The 17,399-nt window shown below is 50.4% G+C and overlaps 2 protein-coding genes across 2 annotated transcripts in view; one reads left to right on the top strand and one right to left on the bottom strand.

Annotated features, from left to right (window-relative positions):
* Positions 1-17,399, top strand: part of abcg2a (ATP-binding cassette, sub-family G (WHITE), member 2a) — a 92,401-nt gene that overhangs the window by 38,427 nt on the left and 36,575 nt on the right. The window contains exons 3-4 of the mRNA XM_038792810.1: positions 3,242-3,301; positions 12,331-12,445. Coding sequence (XP_038648738.1) covers positions 3,242-3,301; positions 12,331-12,445 — 175 coding nt within the window. The remainder of the gene's footprint in view (positions 1-3,241; positions 3,302-12,330; positions 12,446-17,399) is intronic.
* Positions 1,790-2,845, bottom strand: LOC119963535 (GTP-binding nuclear protein Ran-like). Its single transcript, XM_038792811.1, is given in 2 exon segments — positions 1,790-2,362; positions 2,364-2,845. Coding segments are annotated over 2 exon segments (651 nt in total). The 5' UTR covers positions 2,805-2,845; the 3' UTR covers positions 1,790-2,152.

The following is a 17,399-nucleotide window of genomic DNA, read 5'->3' as shown; positions in this document are numbered from 1 at the left end:
TCTGCAGCTATTCGCCTGGAATCCCCAAATTACTGGTACGTAAACAATAACACCAACTTGCCTTAATGTAGCACCTTCAACACGGTGAAACATCACAAAGTGCTTTGAGAGGGCAGCACGGTGGCACAGTGGTTAGCACTGCTGCCTCGCAGCTCCAGGGCCCTGGGTTCAATTCCGGCCTTTCTCCCCGTGCCTGCGTGGGTTTCCTCCGGGTGTTCCGGTTTCCTCCCACAGTCCTGAGATGCAGGTTAGGTGGATCGGCCATGATAAATTTCCCCTTGGTGTCCAAAAAGGTTAGGTTGGGTTACATGGGTTTATGGGGATAGGGTGGAGGTGTGGGCTTAGGCAGGGTGCTCTTCCCAAGGGCCGGTACAGACTCGGTGGGCCGAATGGCCTCCTTCTGCACTGTAAATTCTATGATTCTATGGAGCGTTGTCCAACAAAATTTGACACTGAGCCTCATGTGGAGACATCAGAACCAAACGTTTGGCCTCAGTGATAGGTTGTAAGGAGCATCCTTAAGGAGGGTAGAGAGAGGTTAGGGAGGGAATCCAGAGCTGGACGCCCAGCCAGCTGAAAGCACGGCCACCAATGGTGGGACAATGAAAATCGAGAATTCTCAAAAGGCCAGAATTGTGGGGGTTGTGGAGCTGGGGGACATTACAGATCGGATCCCGGGGCGGCAGTGGAAGGATTTGTGGGTGGGGGGGACGGAAATACAAAAATTGTAAAATCACAAGGATGCTTCACTGGGAACCACTGGGCAGGATTCTCCCAGGGCCGGAGCCGGGCCGGAGAATCCCCGCGAACGGCGAGAATCGGGCCACGCCGCCCCAACGCCGGTACGCGATTCTCCGCAGAGCAATTGGCACCGGTGTGGTTGGCATGGTGCCGGTCGGGGGGCAGCTCTGCGCGGCCAGCCCGCCGATTCTCGGCCCGGGATGGACCGAGCGGCCGACGTTAAAAACGCCGAGTACCACCGCCGCCGTCCACACCTGCTCTCAGCCGGCGGAAACCCGGCGTGGAAGGGTTGGGGGGGGGGGCCTGTTCGGGGGCGGGGGTCCGACCCCTGGGGGGGGGGGGGCCTCCGATGTGGCCTGGCCTGCGCTCGGGGCCCACCGATTGGCGGGCCGGCCTCTCTGCTGGTGGCCTCCTTTCTTCCGCGGCCGGCCCCTGTAGTCCTGCACCATGTGGCGTGGGGCCGGCGCGGAGAAGGGAGACACCGCGCATGCGCGCGTTGGCACCAGTGCCACACCGGATCTCACGGCGCCCAGTTCACGCCGGGATCAGCAGCTGGAGCGGCGTGAACCGCTCCAGTGCCACGCTGGCCCCCTGTTGGGGCCAGCATTGCTGATCCTGAGGCCGTGTTGGCGCCGTCGGGAAACGCGACGGCATTTCCGACAGCGTCAACACTTAGCCTCAGGGTCACAGAAACCCGCCCACTCTGCTTTCTTAAATTTAGAATAGCCAGTTATTTTCCAATTAAGGGGCAATTTTAGTGTGGCCAATCCACCTAACCTGCACATCTTTGGGGTTGTGGGGGTGAAACCCACACAGACACGGGGAGAATGTGCAAACTCCACACGGACAGTGACCCGGGGCCGGGATCGAACCTGGGACCTCGGCGCCGTGAGGCAGCAGTGCTAACCCACTGTGCCACCGTGCCGCCCCGACTGGGAGCCACTGCTGGTCAGTGAACACAGAGCTGACGAGGGCGTGGGGCAAGTTTGATTACAGGCAACAGAGTTTTAGATGAGCTTGTTTGTTTATAAGTACATCAGAACCTTTATTTTTTTTTAGTCATTTGGAATACAACTTTATTAAGATCACAACTTTATGATCTAAACAAAAAGTTAACAAAAAAGTAGGAATGACATTAACATACAACTTGAAACGATGTATATTGTGATTCTACCTGTATCATAAATTAAATTATGCATACACTCCAATGTTGCAGTCTATCAATACAGTTTTAGTATCAAGTACACAGGTCCAAGTGTGAAGGAAATTGTCATACTGCACACCATTCACTCCCAATTACAACTCCTTTAGCCCCTAAAGATTTAAAGATTATAAGCAGTTTTGTTCAGCTAATTAACTGGCAAACACGCTGCCTATAAAAGGCTGCTGGTGCTCAACTCCAGCCAGGAATTCACAGGTCATCATCTTCGTCTGGCAAAGCAGTGCCTTGAGCAACCTTCAGGTCTTCCTCGTACTGTGCTGCTAACGCAGGGTCCATCTGAACCTCTGGTGGTGCCAAAGCCGGCATAGCAACAAACTCCAAATTGGGATCTCCAATAAGTTTCCTGGCAAGCCACAGGAATGGCTTCTCAAAGTTGTAGTTGCTTTTGGCAGAAATATCGATAGTACTGAAGATTTCTCTTCCTGTGGAAGACAATAGATTTTGCCTTCACTTTTCTGTCTTTAATATCAACTTTGTTGCCACACAACACAATGGGGATGTTTTCACACACTCGCACCAAGCCTCTGTGCCAGTTAGGAACATTCTTGTATGTCACGCGCGAGGTTACATCAAACATAATAACGGCACATTGAGCTTGAATGTAGTGACCATCTCGGAGGCCACCAAATTTCTCCTGACCAGCAGTATCCCACACATTAAACCTGATGGGACCTCTGTTAGTATGGAACATTAGTGGGTGAACTTCAACACCCAATGTTGCTACATACTTCTTTTCAAACTCGCCAGTCAAGTGGCGCTTCACAAAAGTAGTTTTACCAGTACCACCATCTCCAACAAGTACAAGCTTGAACTGGAGTTGAGGTTCTCCTTGATCACCCATAGTATCAATTTTTTAAAAACCTTCCAGAAGCCTCTCTCACATCAGAACCTTTATGCCTGATGACTGAGCAGAATTCTATTGAGAATTAATTATTAAAAATAGCCTGAACCTTTATTAGTACTCTTTTCTGATGAGGGATTACTCCTAAGTAACACATGCACTCAGTTTAGTGGATGGTTAAAATTGTGCGGCAATTACTTTTATTCTTTCATGAAAGTTCAGTTCTGATACCTTGTCAACTGATATCATTTTTCTGTGTCGGTGAATTTGATTTTCCTGTGTGGTAAATGTGTGTGTTCTCTTGTGTAACGTTCTCAGATAAGAGTCGCATAATTTGTTTACGACATATTCATGTAGCTGTTGTTTTTACCAAAGAGAATCTTGTACGGTTCCCAATATTTACGTGACCTTTGTTTCCTGTGTTTTTTTCCCCGCAGTGGTATCGTGGGTCCTGGAATGAATGCTATCCTGGGTCCCACAGGAAGTGGAAAGTCTTCGTGAGTATCAGTTTCTGTTACTGTATCCTTCGCGCCGAAATACCCCATTGGCTTGACAGGGGGCACTAGTTATTATGCTCCAGATGAACCTCCCCACCCGCCCATTCTCCACCTCCCCCCCCCCCCCCCCCCCCCCCCCCCGACCCCATCCCCATCCCCCATCCACCCCTCCCTCTGCATCTCAGTCGATCTGCATACCCTTCTAATCCTTGCTCCCTCATGTGCTTCTGTACTGTTGTGCTCGACCTCCACTACTCGAATACTGGCCAAGATCCTTTATTTATTTATTTTAATGTATTTTATTACAAACATGCATCAAAGCTGATTACAACACATAAACACCCCGGGAATCATTCTTCCCAACAATCAACTATACAGTCTGTACAAATGTTTCCCCTTTTTCATCCCCCCCCCCCCACCACACTTACGCGAAAAGCCCCTCAAACACAGTCGCAAACATCTCCCACCTTGTCTCAAACCCCTCTGCAGAGCCCCTTCACTCATACTTCATCTTCTCTAACCGCAGGAAGTCGTACAGGTCACCCAAACAAGCCGCTACCCCCGGTGGCGATGCCGACCGCCACTCCAGCAAAATTTGCCGCCGTGCAATCAGAGAGGCGAAGGCCAAGCCATGAGCTCCGGCTTCTCCAAAACCCCAAATATCGCCACCAAAGGGTCCGGGTCCACCTCCTCCTCCACTATCCTGGCTAAGACCGCGAACACTCCCACCCAGAATCTTCCCAATTTTTCGCAACCACAAAACCTGTGCGCGTGATTCGGTGCCCCCCCCCCCCCTCCCCCCCCCCCCCCCCCCGCCCACACCTCTCACACTCATCTGCTACCCACTGAAAGAACCCACTCATTCTCGCCCGAGTCATATGCACCCTGTGCACCACATTAAACTGTATCAGGCTCATCCTTGCACAAGAGGAGATCCTGTTTACCCTTCGCAGTGCCTCACTCCATACTGCCCAATTGATCTCCCCTCCCAACTCCCCTTCCCATTTGGCCAAGATTGTTCATTAAAAGTTCAAGCGCTATCTCAGGGAGACCCCTGAAGCAGCATTCCGCAGCTCCAGGTCTGTAGCCTGGTTGGCTGGAGGGGGGGGGGGGGGGGGGGGGGGTTATGGATCATTTTAAAGGGGGTGGTTAATTCTGTCTGATCTCCTTGCAATTCCTCATGGCGATGGGCGGAGCTTGGGTACAATCTGTTTGGGCTCCCTCTGCTGGTCAGCTGTGTGATAGGTTCGGTGCCTTTTGGGACACTGCTGCCCTCCGGGGGATAGTCAGCTCCTGCTGCACCTCCGCCTGGTTCATCGACTACTGACAAAGTCAGGAGTGTAATGGAATACTCTCCACTTGCCTGGATGAGTGCAGCTCCAACAACACTCGAGAAGCCCAACACCACCCAGGACCAGGCAGCCCCGCTTGATTGACACCCCATCCACCACCTTCAGCATTCAAACCCTCCACCACCGACGCACAGTGGCAGCCGTGTGCACCATCTACAGGATTCACTGCAGCAACTGACCTCAGATAGAACCTTCCAAACCCACAACCATTACCATCTAGAAGGGCAAGAGCAGCAGATACCTGTCCCACCTGGCGGTTCCCCTCCAAGCCACTCACTACTCTGACTTGGAACTATATCGCCGTTCCTGCACTGTCACTGGGGCAACATCCTGAGCCTCCCGCCCTAACAGCACAATGGGTGTACCTACACCCACCATGGACTGCAGCGTTCGTTCAAGAAGGCAGCCCACTACCACCTTCTGAAGGGGCAATTAGGGATGGACAATAAATGCTTTCCTGGCCACCTACACCCACATACTCGGGATTTGTAAAGAAAGGCAACACCTTCACTCTGGGGGAACATTTTTGCTCCCCGTCCAAATTTGCCATGGAGTGGAGTTGTTGGGGTTTATGGGGCAAATGGAGGTGGCGGACCTGTGGCGATTTGAGAGGCCGAAGGCGAAGGAGTTTTAGTTTTTTCGCATGTCCACAGAGGGTGGGGTCCCAGACTGATTTCTTTGTTGTGGAGACGGCACTGCTGGTGGGGGTGGTTGGGACCGAGTATTCGGTGATCGTGGTGTCTGACCACGCGCCACACTGGATGGACCCGGGAGTGAAGGGGGTGAGCTCCCAGAGGCTGCAGTGGAGATTGGATGTGGGGTTCGGTCTGTGAGAAGGATAGGGATTGCTATACGGGAACGATCTGCAGTACAATGAGACTGGGGAGTCCCTCTGTGGCTATGTTGTGGAAGGCAAAGCATTGAAAGCTGTGGTTAGAGGGGGGTTTATTTCGATTAGGGCACATAAAGTGAGAGCGGAGCGGGCAGAGGGGCTGAAGCTGATGGAGGCCATTCTGGCAGTGGGCTGAGATTCTCGGCAGTGCTGCTAAAGGAGAGTTTGGTGTCGACGGGGTGGGGGGGGGGGGGGGGGGGGGAGGCGGTGGGACAGCTGCACAGGGCAGAGGGACAGGGTCTAGGGAGAGGGTGAGCAGGACGCTTGCGCATCAGCTGAGGAGGCAGGTGGGGAGCACGAGGGACGGGAGTGGGGGGGTTGAGGAGCCAGGGGGCAGGTAACTGGAGGGGGGAGGTTGAGGCTTTTTATCGGAAATTGTACAGTCCGGAGCCCCTGCAGGGGACGAGGGCATGGGATGGTTTCTGGATGGGCTAGAGTTCTCGAGGGTGGTTGAGGTGAGGGTACAGGGAATGGGGGCAGCGATTAGACTGGGGGAGGTGATGGATTGTGTGGGGGGGCGTTGCAGTCGGGGAAGGCCCTGGGCCCTGGTGAGTTTTCTAAGAGGTTTGAGTCGGGGTTGGGGCCTGTTAGTGGGGATGTTCAATGAGTCTGGGGGCGAGGAGGGTGCTACCTCCCGCACTGTGTCAGCCATCTATCTTGCTGATTTTAAAGAAAGACAAAGATCCAGAGCAGTGTGGGTCGCACCGCCCGTATCGTTGTTAAATGTGGATGCAAAGCTAGTGGTAAAGGTGCTGGCAGTGTGGATAGAGGATTGTTTGCTGGGTTGATGGGGGGGAGCAGACAGGGTACATGAAGGGGGGCAGCTATTAGCCAGTATTTGGAGGTTATTGAATGTGATAATGATGCCCTCCACAGGCCAGGAGATGAAGGTGGTTGTGGCTCTGGGCACGAAGAAGGCGTTTGGCCGTGTGGAATGGCCGTACTTACTCGAGGAGCTGGGGCGGTTCGGGTTTGGGCAGGAGTTTGCCGACTGGGTGAGGTTGTTGTTTCGGGCTTCTAAGGCGGACCAATAGTGTCAATTCAGGGTATTTTCAGTTGCACCGGGTTGACTAGGCAGGGATGCCCGTCTCTCTCCTTTGATCTTTGCCCTCGTGATTGAACCATTGGGAATGGATCTTCGTGCTTCGAGGGGGTGGCGCGGCATTGGGGGAGGGGTGGGGGTGGTTGGGGGCGTGGAGCACCGAGTCTCTTGATACACTGGTGGCGAACCCGGTTGAAAGTTTCAACAGGATTATGGGGATTTTGGGGGAGTACAGTCTGTTTTGGGGGGTATAAGCTCACTATGGGGATGGGTGAGGTGTTCCTGATCTACAGAATTACTATTGGGTGGTGAACATAGATATAGTTTGGAAGTGGATGGTGGAGGAGAGGTCGGTGTGGGACGGATGGAGCCGGCTTTGTGTAAAGGGACCAGTCTGAGGGCGCTATTGTTGTTGCTTCTTCCATTCTCGCGAGCCAGGTACTCCACCAGCCATTGATCCACAGAATTTACAGTGCAGAAGGAGGCCATTCGGCCCATCGAGTCTGCACCGGCTCTTGGAAAGAGCACCCTACCCAAGCCCACACCTCCACCCTATCCCCATGACCCAGTAACCCCAACCTAACACTAGGGGCAATTGTGGACACTAACGGCAATTTAGCAGGACCAATCCACCTAACCTGCACATCTTTGGACCAGTCCCGGCCTAGCCCGGTGGTGGTATCAGCGTTGAGGGTGTGGAATCGATGTTGGCAGACTGTAGAATGGAGGGCCTGTCCCTGTGGCAGAGGTTTGTTCCAGCGGAGCTGGATGGGAGGGTTGGGGGGTGGGGGCTGTTGGGGATCGAGTATTTTCTGTACCTGTTTGTGAGGGATAAGTTTACGGAATTGGAGGAGCTTGAGGAGGTGTACTCACAGCCAGAAGGGAATGGATTCAGGTAGCTGCAGGTGAGGGACTTCTTGAGGAAGCAGTTGGGTTAATTCCAGTTGCTGCCACCTCCAGCGCTACAGGACAAGCTTCTGTCCGAGGACGAGATAGGTGTCAGATATATATGAGGAGCTGATGCCCTGGTGGAGGAGGTCCATGCAAGTGGGAGGAGGGGTTGGGAGGGGCGATGCAAGCTGGGGTGTGAAGTGAGGCTCTGAGAAGGATAAACTTGGCGTTGTCGTGTGCGAGACTGAGTCTCAGACAATTGGGACCTGGTAGGCCGGTGATGGAGCTGGCTGTGTTGGCAGGATTCGGAGCTGCCGCAAATGGGGGCATGGGTGAGCGACTTGGCAGAATTCCTCCCCCTAAAAAGACCAAGTTCACCACAAGAGGAGCAGAGGAAGAGTTCTCCACATGATAGAGGCTGTTCATTGACTTCTTCAGGGACATTAACACATCGGCGGGCGGGGGGGTGGGGGGGGTTCTTTGTGTTTTGCTTAGATTTTGGGGGGACTGGGTGTAAAAAGAGGGGGTGGAGGGGGAGGTGCAGGGGAATCATGACAATTATGCATGGTTTACTGTTGTTGTAGTTGTTTATGTTCTGAAATGAATATCACTCATTGTCACGAGGAGGCTTCAAATGAAGTTACTGTGAAAAGTCCCTAGTCGCCACATTCCGGCGCCTGGTACGGGAATTGAACCGTGCTGCTGGCCTGCCTTGGTCTGCTGTCAAAGCCAGCGATTTAGCCCAGTGTGCTAAACCAGCCCCTGTTCTGGATATATTTGAAAGTACCTCCAATAAAATATTTTTTAAAAAAGTAATGGTTCCATGTGAGTCCAGAATCAAAAGCTCAATGGCATATTCCTGAATACTGAAAGTGTTCCAGCTGAAGAGTCTTTGAGCAGCAGGGTAACATGGTGGTTAGCATAAATGCTTCACAGCTCCAGGGTCCCAGGTTCGATTCCCGGCTGGGTCACTGTCTGTGCGGAGTCTGCACGTCCTCCCCCTGTGTGCGTGGGTTTCCTCCGGGTGCTCCGGTTTCCTCCCACAGTCCAAAGATGTGCGGGTTAGGTGGATTGGCCATGCTAAATTGCCCGTAGTGTCCTAATAAAAGTAAGGTTAAGGGGGGGGAGGTTGTTGGGTTACGGGTATAGGGTGGATACGTGGGTTTGAGTAGGGTGATCATGGCTTGGCACAACATTGAGGGCCGAAGGGCCTGTTCTGTGCTGTACTGTTCTATGTTCTATGAGGACTTCCACAATGGAAGATTGCACGTAGAGATGAATTAGTATTATAGGCACCGATACAGGAGTTTCCATGTTCCAGTGCTGCAGTAATTTGCCTGGACTCTGTTAAAATGGGAGACTGTCTCGGTCCAGTTCCACATGGCAATATTACAGGTTCTAGCAGCTTGGGGTGGTCACTTCTTCTCCAGGAATTTGGACAAAAGATGTATTTTCTCAGATCTGGAACGTTGAGAGGTTTATTAGAGGAGTCGGGGCTCCTTCTGTCTATGAGAGCATAGTATCTTTGGGGGCCGGGCCACTGCCGTAGAAATGGAAAGGGTGTTGGTGCATTTCTTTCGAATTTGGTTCTCTGCGGCCACAGGGGGCATTAGTGCCTCTTTAAGGATAACGAGGTCCCTGCTGGTTTTCTGATGGCGAGAAATTGCTCTGATATGAGCCGTGGCTAGTCAGACATGTCAGGGTCAAGCCTTTGTCCATTTAAAAAATAATCATAATTTTATTAAGTAGCCAGGTTGACATAGATATGTTGTCCATTATTGCAAGGACATTTAAAAACAAAAATGAGGAAGTTGTGTTGCAGATGTACAGGGTTCTTGAGAAACTACACCTGAAACACTGTGTGCTCTCCATATTTAAGGAAGGGGATATTTGTATTGGAAGTGGCACACCACAGGTTCACTAGATTGGTTGCTGGGGTGAGAGGGTGGTTCCACGTTGAGAGACTGCGGCAATTATGTTTATATTCTCTGGAGTTTAGAAGAATGAGAGGTGACCTCATTGAAACATGCAAGATTCCGAAAGTGTTCGACAGGGAAATACGGAGAGGTTGTTTTTCCTGCTCGGGGGATCTAAAGCCCTGGAGCCCAGTATCAGCATAAGGAAATGATCACTCGGGACTGAAATGAGGAGAAATTGTGAATCTTTGGAATTTTCTATCGTGCAGGATTGTGATTGCTCTATTGTTTTTTTTTAAAATAATTTTTATTGGAATTTTTTACAGAAAATATAAAAATATAACAAGTATAGCAACAAGCAGTAATATGCAACTAACAGCCCCATAACACCCACAATTCCCCCCATACCGTAACATCACATGTATCACACTCCCCCCACCCCCCCCCCAAACAAGAGAACTTAACCATAAATTTAAATTAAATAAATCAAATTTAAATAAAATAAGCAAACATAGCCACCTGTTTACTAGAAGGGAAGAAAACAGTATTCGCTCCCAAGCTTGGATTATCCAAGTCTATCTTTTTCCCAATAAATGTCACACTCCCCCCCCCCCCCCCTCCCCCGGGTTGCTGCTGCTACTGTCCCAGTACCCTATCGTTGAGCCAGAAAGTCGAGGAAAGGTTCCCACCGTTTAAAGAACCCTTGCACCAATCCTCTCAGGGCGAATTTAACCTTCTCAAGCTTAATGAAACCCGCCATGTCATTGATCCAGGTCTCCACGCTTGGGGGCCTCGCGTCCTTCCACTGTAGCAAAATCCTTCGCCGGGCTACTAGGGACGCAAAGGCCAGCACACTGGCCTCTTTAGCCTCCTGCACTCCCGGCTCTACCCCAACCCCAAAAATCGCAAGTCCCCATCCTGGCTTGACCCTGGATCCCACCACCCTTGACACCGTCCTCGCCACCCCCTTCCAGAACTCCTCCAACGCCGGGCATGCCCAGTTGATTGCTCTATTGTTGAATACATTTAATAATAATCGCTTGTTATCCCAAGTCGGCTTCAATGAAGTTACTGTGAAAAGCCCCTAGTCGCCACATTCCGGCACCTGTTCAGGGAGGCCGGTACGGGAATTGAACCCGCGCTGCTGGCCTTGCTCTGCATTACAAGCCAGCTGATTAGCCCACTGTGCTAAACCAGCCCCTGATGTAATATTTTGACAGATGGCCGACCACCAAATTGATTAACGCATAACGTTTTTTTGAAGTAGTAACTATATACAGAGAGTAAGATAAAAGCCGCCATGTTCCACGACTCCAAGTCCCTAATTGAATGGGAAACCTGCACTCCACCCCCAGCGTTCATGCGCTCCCTCCCCATTGCCCACCAGGTCACATGACCCTCCAGGGACTCATACGCTTAAAGGGGCACGATACAGCAGCTGGGGTAGACATCCCCTTAAAGGGGCACGATACAGCAGCTGGGGTAGACATCCCCTTAAAGGGGCACGATACAGCAGCTGGGGTAGACATATTTCTGATCTCTCCGGGAATGAAGGGAGATGGGGAGTGGGAAGGAAAATTGAGTTGAGACAAAGATCAGCCATGATCGTATTGAACAGTGGAGCGGGCCATATAGTCTACTCCTATGGTTCATTCTTTTAATCTAGTGGAAGCCCGATCTTGTACAAAACAAAAAACTAGGGCAGCAAGGTGACACAGTGGGTTAGCCCTGCAGCCTCACGCTGCCAAGGTCCCAGGTTTGATCCCGGCTCTGGGTCACTGTCCGCGTGGAGTTTGCACATTCTCCCCATGTCTGCGCGGGTTTCGCCTCCACAACCCAAAAAGATGTGCAGGTTAGGTAGTTTGGCCGCCCTAAATTGCCCCTTAATTGAAAAAAATAAACTGTGTACTGTAAATTTATAGGGAAAAAAACTAGAGACAAAGAGTTTTGTTAGCTGGGATTTTTTTTTTTTGCAGAATCAAAGGACTAAAATAAAAGTATGTGCTGGGATGGGTAATTTAAGAGGGAGCTTTGGCGCAGAGTTAGCACTGCTGACGTCTCCACAGCTCCTCCTCCATGAACCCGACACCGGGAGACACTTCTTGCCATGACCTGCCTCTGGCCTGGGTCACCCTTGAGCCAGTTGAGACATTTTCTCAAAGGGAGACGGTGTTTAGAGGACCCTCACATGCCAGTGAGCAAAAGAGGCTCTGATGCTGCTGGGCGGGATTTCCCCTCCAGGGTCCTTGATCCTGGGGAAGGTGTGTCAGAGGCCACTCAAGTGCCTGAACGGCACTTACACCAGCAGGCCTTCACAGAGGGTGATGTACCATCAATTGAACGTGAGACGAGTTGCTGGACAAAAGTATGGCTTTAATCAGCTAGATGTTAGCCCTGCGGCCGATTACAGTATAAGAACGACAGCCGGGAGTACTGAGTATTTATACCCCGCCTCTCAGTCTCTCGACCAATCGGGGAGCCGTCACATGACTGGTCTCAACCAACCGGTCGAGAGGCACATGACCGACCAGGGCCAATGGTAAGCCGGTGTTCTGCACCAATGGCAGGCAGCTATGCTAATCATACCACCACAGAGGGTTTAAAACCGACTCTCCAGCCAGCGGGCCAGGCCCCTGACACCTTCATAAAATCTACCACGTCCCTAACTACTTTGATCCAATTATCTTCTGCTTCCTAACCCCTCCTAGATCATCTGAATATCATACACACTCCTTTTTTGGAGAATTGAGGGAATGGGCATCGGGTGGAAAAGTGGAATTGAGGTATAAGAGCTTTATTAATGGCGGGGCAAGATTGAGGGGCTGAATGGTCTGCTCCTGCACCTATTTTCTATGTCCTGATTCCGCCCTGCATGCAAGGCCATGAGAGAGCAGCTAACTCCAATTAAATAATGATTACTGAATATTATTTCCTAGGTTGCTCGATATTCTAGCTGGACGGAAAGATCCTTCCGGTTTGAAAGGCGAAGTGCTTATTGATGGTGCTCCCCAACCTCCTAACTTCAAATGTATCTCTGGTTACGTTGTACAGGTGAGAATTCTGTTGCCGCATTTTCTCAAAGGGAGACGGTGTTTAGAGGATCCTGTACAACAGCCCTGATTTTCTGAGATTCCTCTTGTGCGCCCCCAGCTTGGTTGTTTGGTTTGGGAGGGGTCAGGAATCAGGGAGTTGACCTTAAATGACCTACCAGTCCTAGAAGACTACAAATTGGTGTCAATGATGATGGAGCATACCATTATGATTGGTTGCTCCTGCAACACTTCCTGATGACCAAGATACCCAGCCGGAGGGAACAATAATGTTTTGTGTTTTGATGTGGTTGGCGGGGTTGGTGACGCTCAGGGAGTGTGAGTTACTGTGGTTACAAACACTGTTTACCTGCAGCGATGGGTAATGATGATAGAGACTCCCTGTTTTCCCCATCTCTCATTTTAAAAATAATATCGGGGTTACATTTGGCACCCTCCAATCTGCCGGGACTGTTCCTGAATCTACAGAACTTTGGAAGTTAATAACCAACGCATCCACTGTTTCCAAGGCCACCACCTTTAGTACCCTGGGATGTAGATGCCCTGGGGATTTATCAGCTTTCAGTCCCAATCAGTTCTCGTTTTTCTAGCAACTGCTCTGTGGGTCGAATGCTACCTGTATTATTTTGTCAGCCATGGTTGGGTCACTCTTCTTGGTTTTCTTTGCACCAGAATGGAATGTATAACTGTTGCAATGCAGATATTCAATCCCGAAATATTAGCCATTGCGCCTTCTGATGAAGTTCCACACTCTATCTCAGACAGCTCACACCGCATACCTTTAAAGTTTCCTTTGTTTATGTTTAGGACTCTAGTTTCAGTTTGGACTTCTTCACTTTCCATCCTAGTGAAGAATTCTGTCATATTATAGTCACTGTTGCCTGAAGGACCCCGCACAACAAGATTATTAGTTAACCCCTTCTCATTGCGTCACGCCAGATCACGGATAGCTGTTCCCGAGTTGGCTTCTTGACGTACAGGTCTAATAAAAACTATCTTGTACACACTCCAGGGATTCACACGCCACAGTATTTTTGCTAACTTGGTTCGCCCAATCTATTGTAGATTAAAGTCACCTATGATTACTGTAGCGTCCCTTGTTACATGCATCTGTACTTTCCTGTTTAATGCCATCCACCACTGTTTGGAGGCCAATAGATAATTCCTACTAATGTTTCCCACCACTTGTTTTTTGCTAGCTCCACCCAGACTGATTCTTCATATAGATTTTCTGAGCCAATATGCTCTTGCCCTATAGTACTGACTGCATCCTTAACCAACAACAACATCCTATCTGGCTGCATCACAGCCTGGTATGGCAACTTTAGGGCAGCACGGTAGCATAGTGGTTAGCACAAATGCTTCACAGCTCCAGGGTCCCAGGTTCAATTCCCGGCTTGGGTCACTGTTTGTGTGGAGTCTGCACGTTTCCCCCCCGTGTGTGCGTGGGATTCCTCCGGGTGCTCCGGTTTCCTCTCGCAGTCCAAAGATGTGCAGGTTAGGTGGATTGGCCATGCTAAATTGCCCTTAGGGTCCAAATTGCCCATCGTGTGAGGTGGGGTTACTGGGTTATGGGGACAGGGTGGAGGTGTGGGCTTGAGTAGGGTGCTCTTTCCAAGAGCCGGTGCAGACTCGATGGGCCGAATGGCCTCCTTCTGCACTGTAAATTCTATGAAAACTACTCGGCCCAAGACCGTATGAAACTTCAAAGAGTCGTGAACACAGCCCAGTCCATCACACGAACCCGCCTCCCGCTGCCTTGGGAAAGCGGGCAGCATAATCAAAGACCCCTCCCATCCAGGTTATTCTCTCTTCCAACCTCTTCCAGCACTAACAGATTCAAAAACAGCTTCTTCCCACTGTCACCAGACTCCTGAATGACTGTCTTATGGACTGAACTGATCTCTCCATGCATCGTCTCGACTGAGCAGTACTACACTCCATATACTCTTTCCGAAGTTTGTGTCTATGTATTTGCATTGTGTATTTATCTTATGTCCTATCTTTCTCATGTACGGAATGATCTGTCTGGACTGTACGCAGAACAATACTTTTCACTGTACCACGGTACACGTGTCAATAAATCTAAATCTAACCCACCTCCTTTCCCTTTTTGTCTGTACCTTCCTCAGTACCGAATACGCTTGGATATTCAGTTCCAAGCCTCGGTCACCCTGCAGTCATATCTCTGTAATCAAAATCATATCATACCTGTCATATCATATCATACCTGTCATATCATATCATACCTGTCATATCATATCATACCTGTCATAACATATCATACCTGTCATATCATATCATACCTGTCAAATCATATCATACCTGTCATAACATATCATACCTGTCATATCATATCATACCTGTCATAACAAATCATACCTGTCATATCATATAGAACAGTACAGCACAGAACAGGCCCTTCGGCCCTCAATGTTGTGCCGAGCCATGATCACCCTACTCAAACCCACGTATCCACCCTATACCGGTAACTGAACAACCTCCCCCTTAACCCTACTTTTAACACTACGGGCAATTTAGCATGGCCAATCCACCTAACCCGCACATCTTTGGACTGTGGGAGGAAACCGGAGCACCCGGAGGAAACCCACGCACACAGGGGGAGGACGTGCAGACTCCACACAGACAGTGACCCAGCCGGGAATCGAACCTGGGACCCTGGAGCTGTGAAGCATTTATGCTAACCACCATGCTACCCTGCTGCCCCATACCTGTCATAACATATCATATCTGTCACATATCATACCTGTCATATCATATACCTGTCATAACATATACCTGTCATATCATATCATACCTGTCATAACATATCATACCTGTCATCATATCATACCTGTCATAACATATCATACCTGTCATAACATATCATACCTGTCAAGTCATATACCTGTCATATCATATCATACCTGTCAAATCATATCATACCTGTCATAACATATCATACCTGTCATATCATATCATACCTGTCATAACAAATCATACCTGTCATATCATATCATACCTGTCATAACATATCATACCTGTCATCATATCATACCTGTCATAACATATCATACCTGTCATAACATATCATACCTGTCAAGTCATATACCTGTCATATCATATCATACCTGTCAAATCATATCATACCTGTCATATCATATCATACCTGCCAAATCATATCATACCTGTCATATCATATCATACCTGTCATATCATATCATACCTGTCATATCATATCATACCTGCCAAATCATATCATACCTGTCAAATCATATCATACCTGTCATATCATATCATACCTGTCATAACATATCATACCTGTCATAACATATCATACCTGTCATAACATATCATACCTGTCATAACACATCATACCTGTCATATCATATCATACCTGTGGATCCCAATTTGTGCTGTTGTTTCATCTCCCATATTGTGAATGCTCCATGCATTCACAGACAGGACCTTCAGACTGGATTTTATAACATTTTTACAGATGGGGCGGAATTCTCTGCTCCCCACGTGGCGTGGGAGAATCGTGGGAAGGCCTCCCGACATTTTTCACGCCCCCCCTGGCGTCCCCAGCGATTCTCCCCACCTCCCCCCAGCTCTGCCCCCGATGGGCCGAGCGGCCGGCCCTTCACGCCCGTTTCAACATGCCAGCAACCACACCTGGTCGCTGCATTCGTGAAACGGGCGCCAGATGCCCGTTTGGGGCATCCAGGGGCCCTGATTGGGACGGGAGCACCGCGACTGTGCTCGGGAGGGGACAGGCTCGCGATCGGTGCCCACCGATCGTCGGGCCTGCATCCAAAACGGACGCACTCTTTCCCCTCCGCCGCCTGGCAAGATCAAGCCGCCATGTCTTGCCGGGCGGCTGAGGAGACAGACAGCCACCGCGCATGCACGGGTTGGAACCGGCAACCTGCGCATGCGCGGATGACCTCACAAATGTGCCGTTTTGCGACAAGGTCGCGGCCGGGAACGACGGGGACCCGCTCCTAGCCCCCCGGGTGGGGGTGAATTAGGTGCGGGGAGCGGGCCCCGAGGCCGTCGTGAACCTCGGCCGATTTCACGACGGCCATGCCGATTTTTATCGGGAGCGGAGAATACCGCCCATGGTCATCTATACTGTGGCCCTATTTGCCACCCGCCCTTGTTTACTCTGCCTTCCACTTTTGCTTTCTGCTTTTCTGTCTTTCATTTCTAACTTTGTTTCCCTTTCTTGTGTCTCCCGGCTCGGGTTCCCATCCCCCCTCCCTCTCTAGTTTAAATGTCCACAGTAGCACTAATGGAGACCACCCCCAGCGGAGGTATTGGTCCCAGCCCTGCTGGGGTGCAGCCCCTCCAGCTTGTACAAGTCAATCTTCTCCAGAAACGGTCCCAATGCCACAGGGATTCTCATCCCTTCCTCCTACACCATCTCTCCAGCAAAGCATTCATCCAGTCTGTCCTCCTGCTCCTGATCCCACTGGCCCGGGGCACTGGGAAGAATGCTGGGATTATTACCGTTGAGGCCCTGATTTATAATTTATTTCCCAAATCCCTGTACTCGTCTTTCAATCTCATCCCTCTTTTTAACGACGTCGTTGCTACCGATATGAACCATGACCTCTGGCTGTTCATCCTCCCCCTTCAGAATATACCTTTTTCAAACACTTCACTGATCTCTCACAACAGCGGCACAGTGGCTAGCACTGATGCCTCAAGTGCCAGGGACCCGGGTTCAATTCCAGCCTTGGGTGACTGTGTGGAGCTTTCTCTTTCTCCCCGTGTCTGCGTGGGTTTCCTCCGGGTGCTCCGGTTTCCTCCCACAGTCCAAAGATGTGCAGGCTCAGTGGATTGGCCGTGCTAAATTGCCCCCTTGTGTTCAAAGGTTAGGCGGGGTTATGGGGATTGGGCAGGGGACTGGGTCGAGGTAGGATGCTCTTTCGGAGGGTTGGTGCAGAATT

The sequence above is a fragment of the Scyliorhinus canicula genome, chromosome 3 (genome assembly GCF_902713615.1).
Source record: "Scyliorhinus canicula chromosome 3, sScyCan1.1, whole genome shotgun sequence".
Classification (NCBI taxonomy): Eukaryota; Metazoa; Chordata; class Chondrichthyes; order Carcharhiniformes; family Scyliorhinidae; genus Scyliorhinus; species Scyliorhinus canicula.
This window is presented reverse-complemented; position numbering and strand designations above follow the sequence as displayed.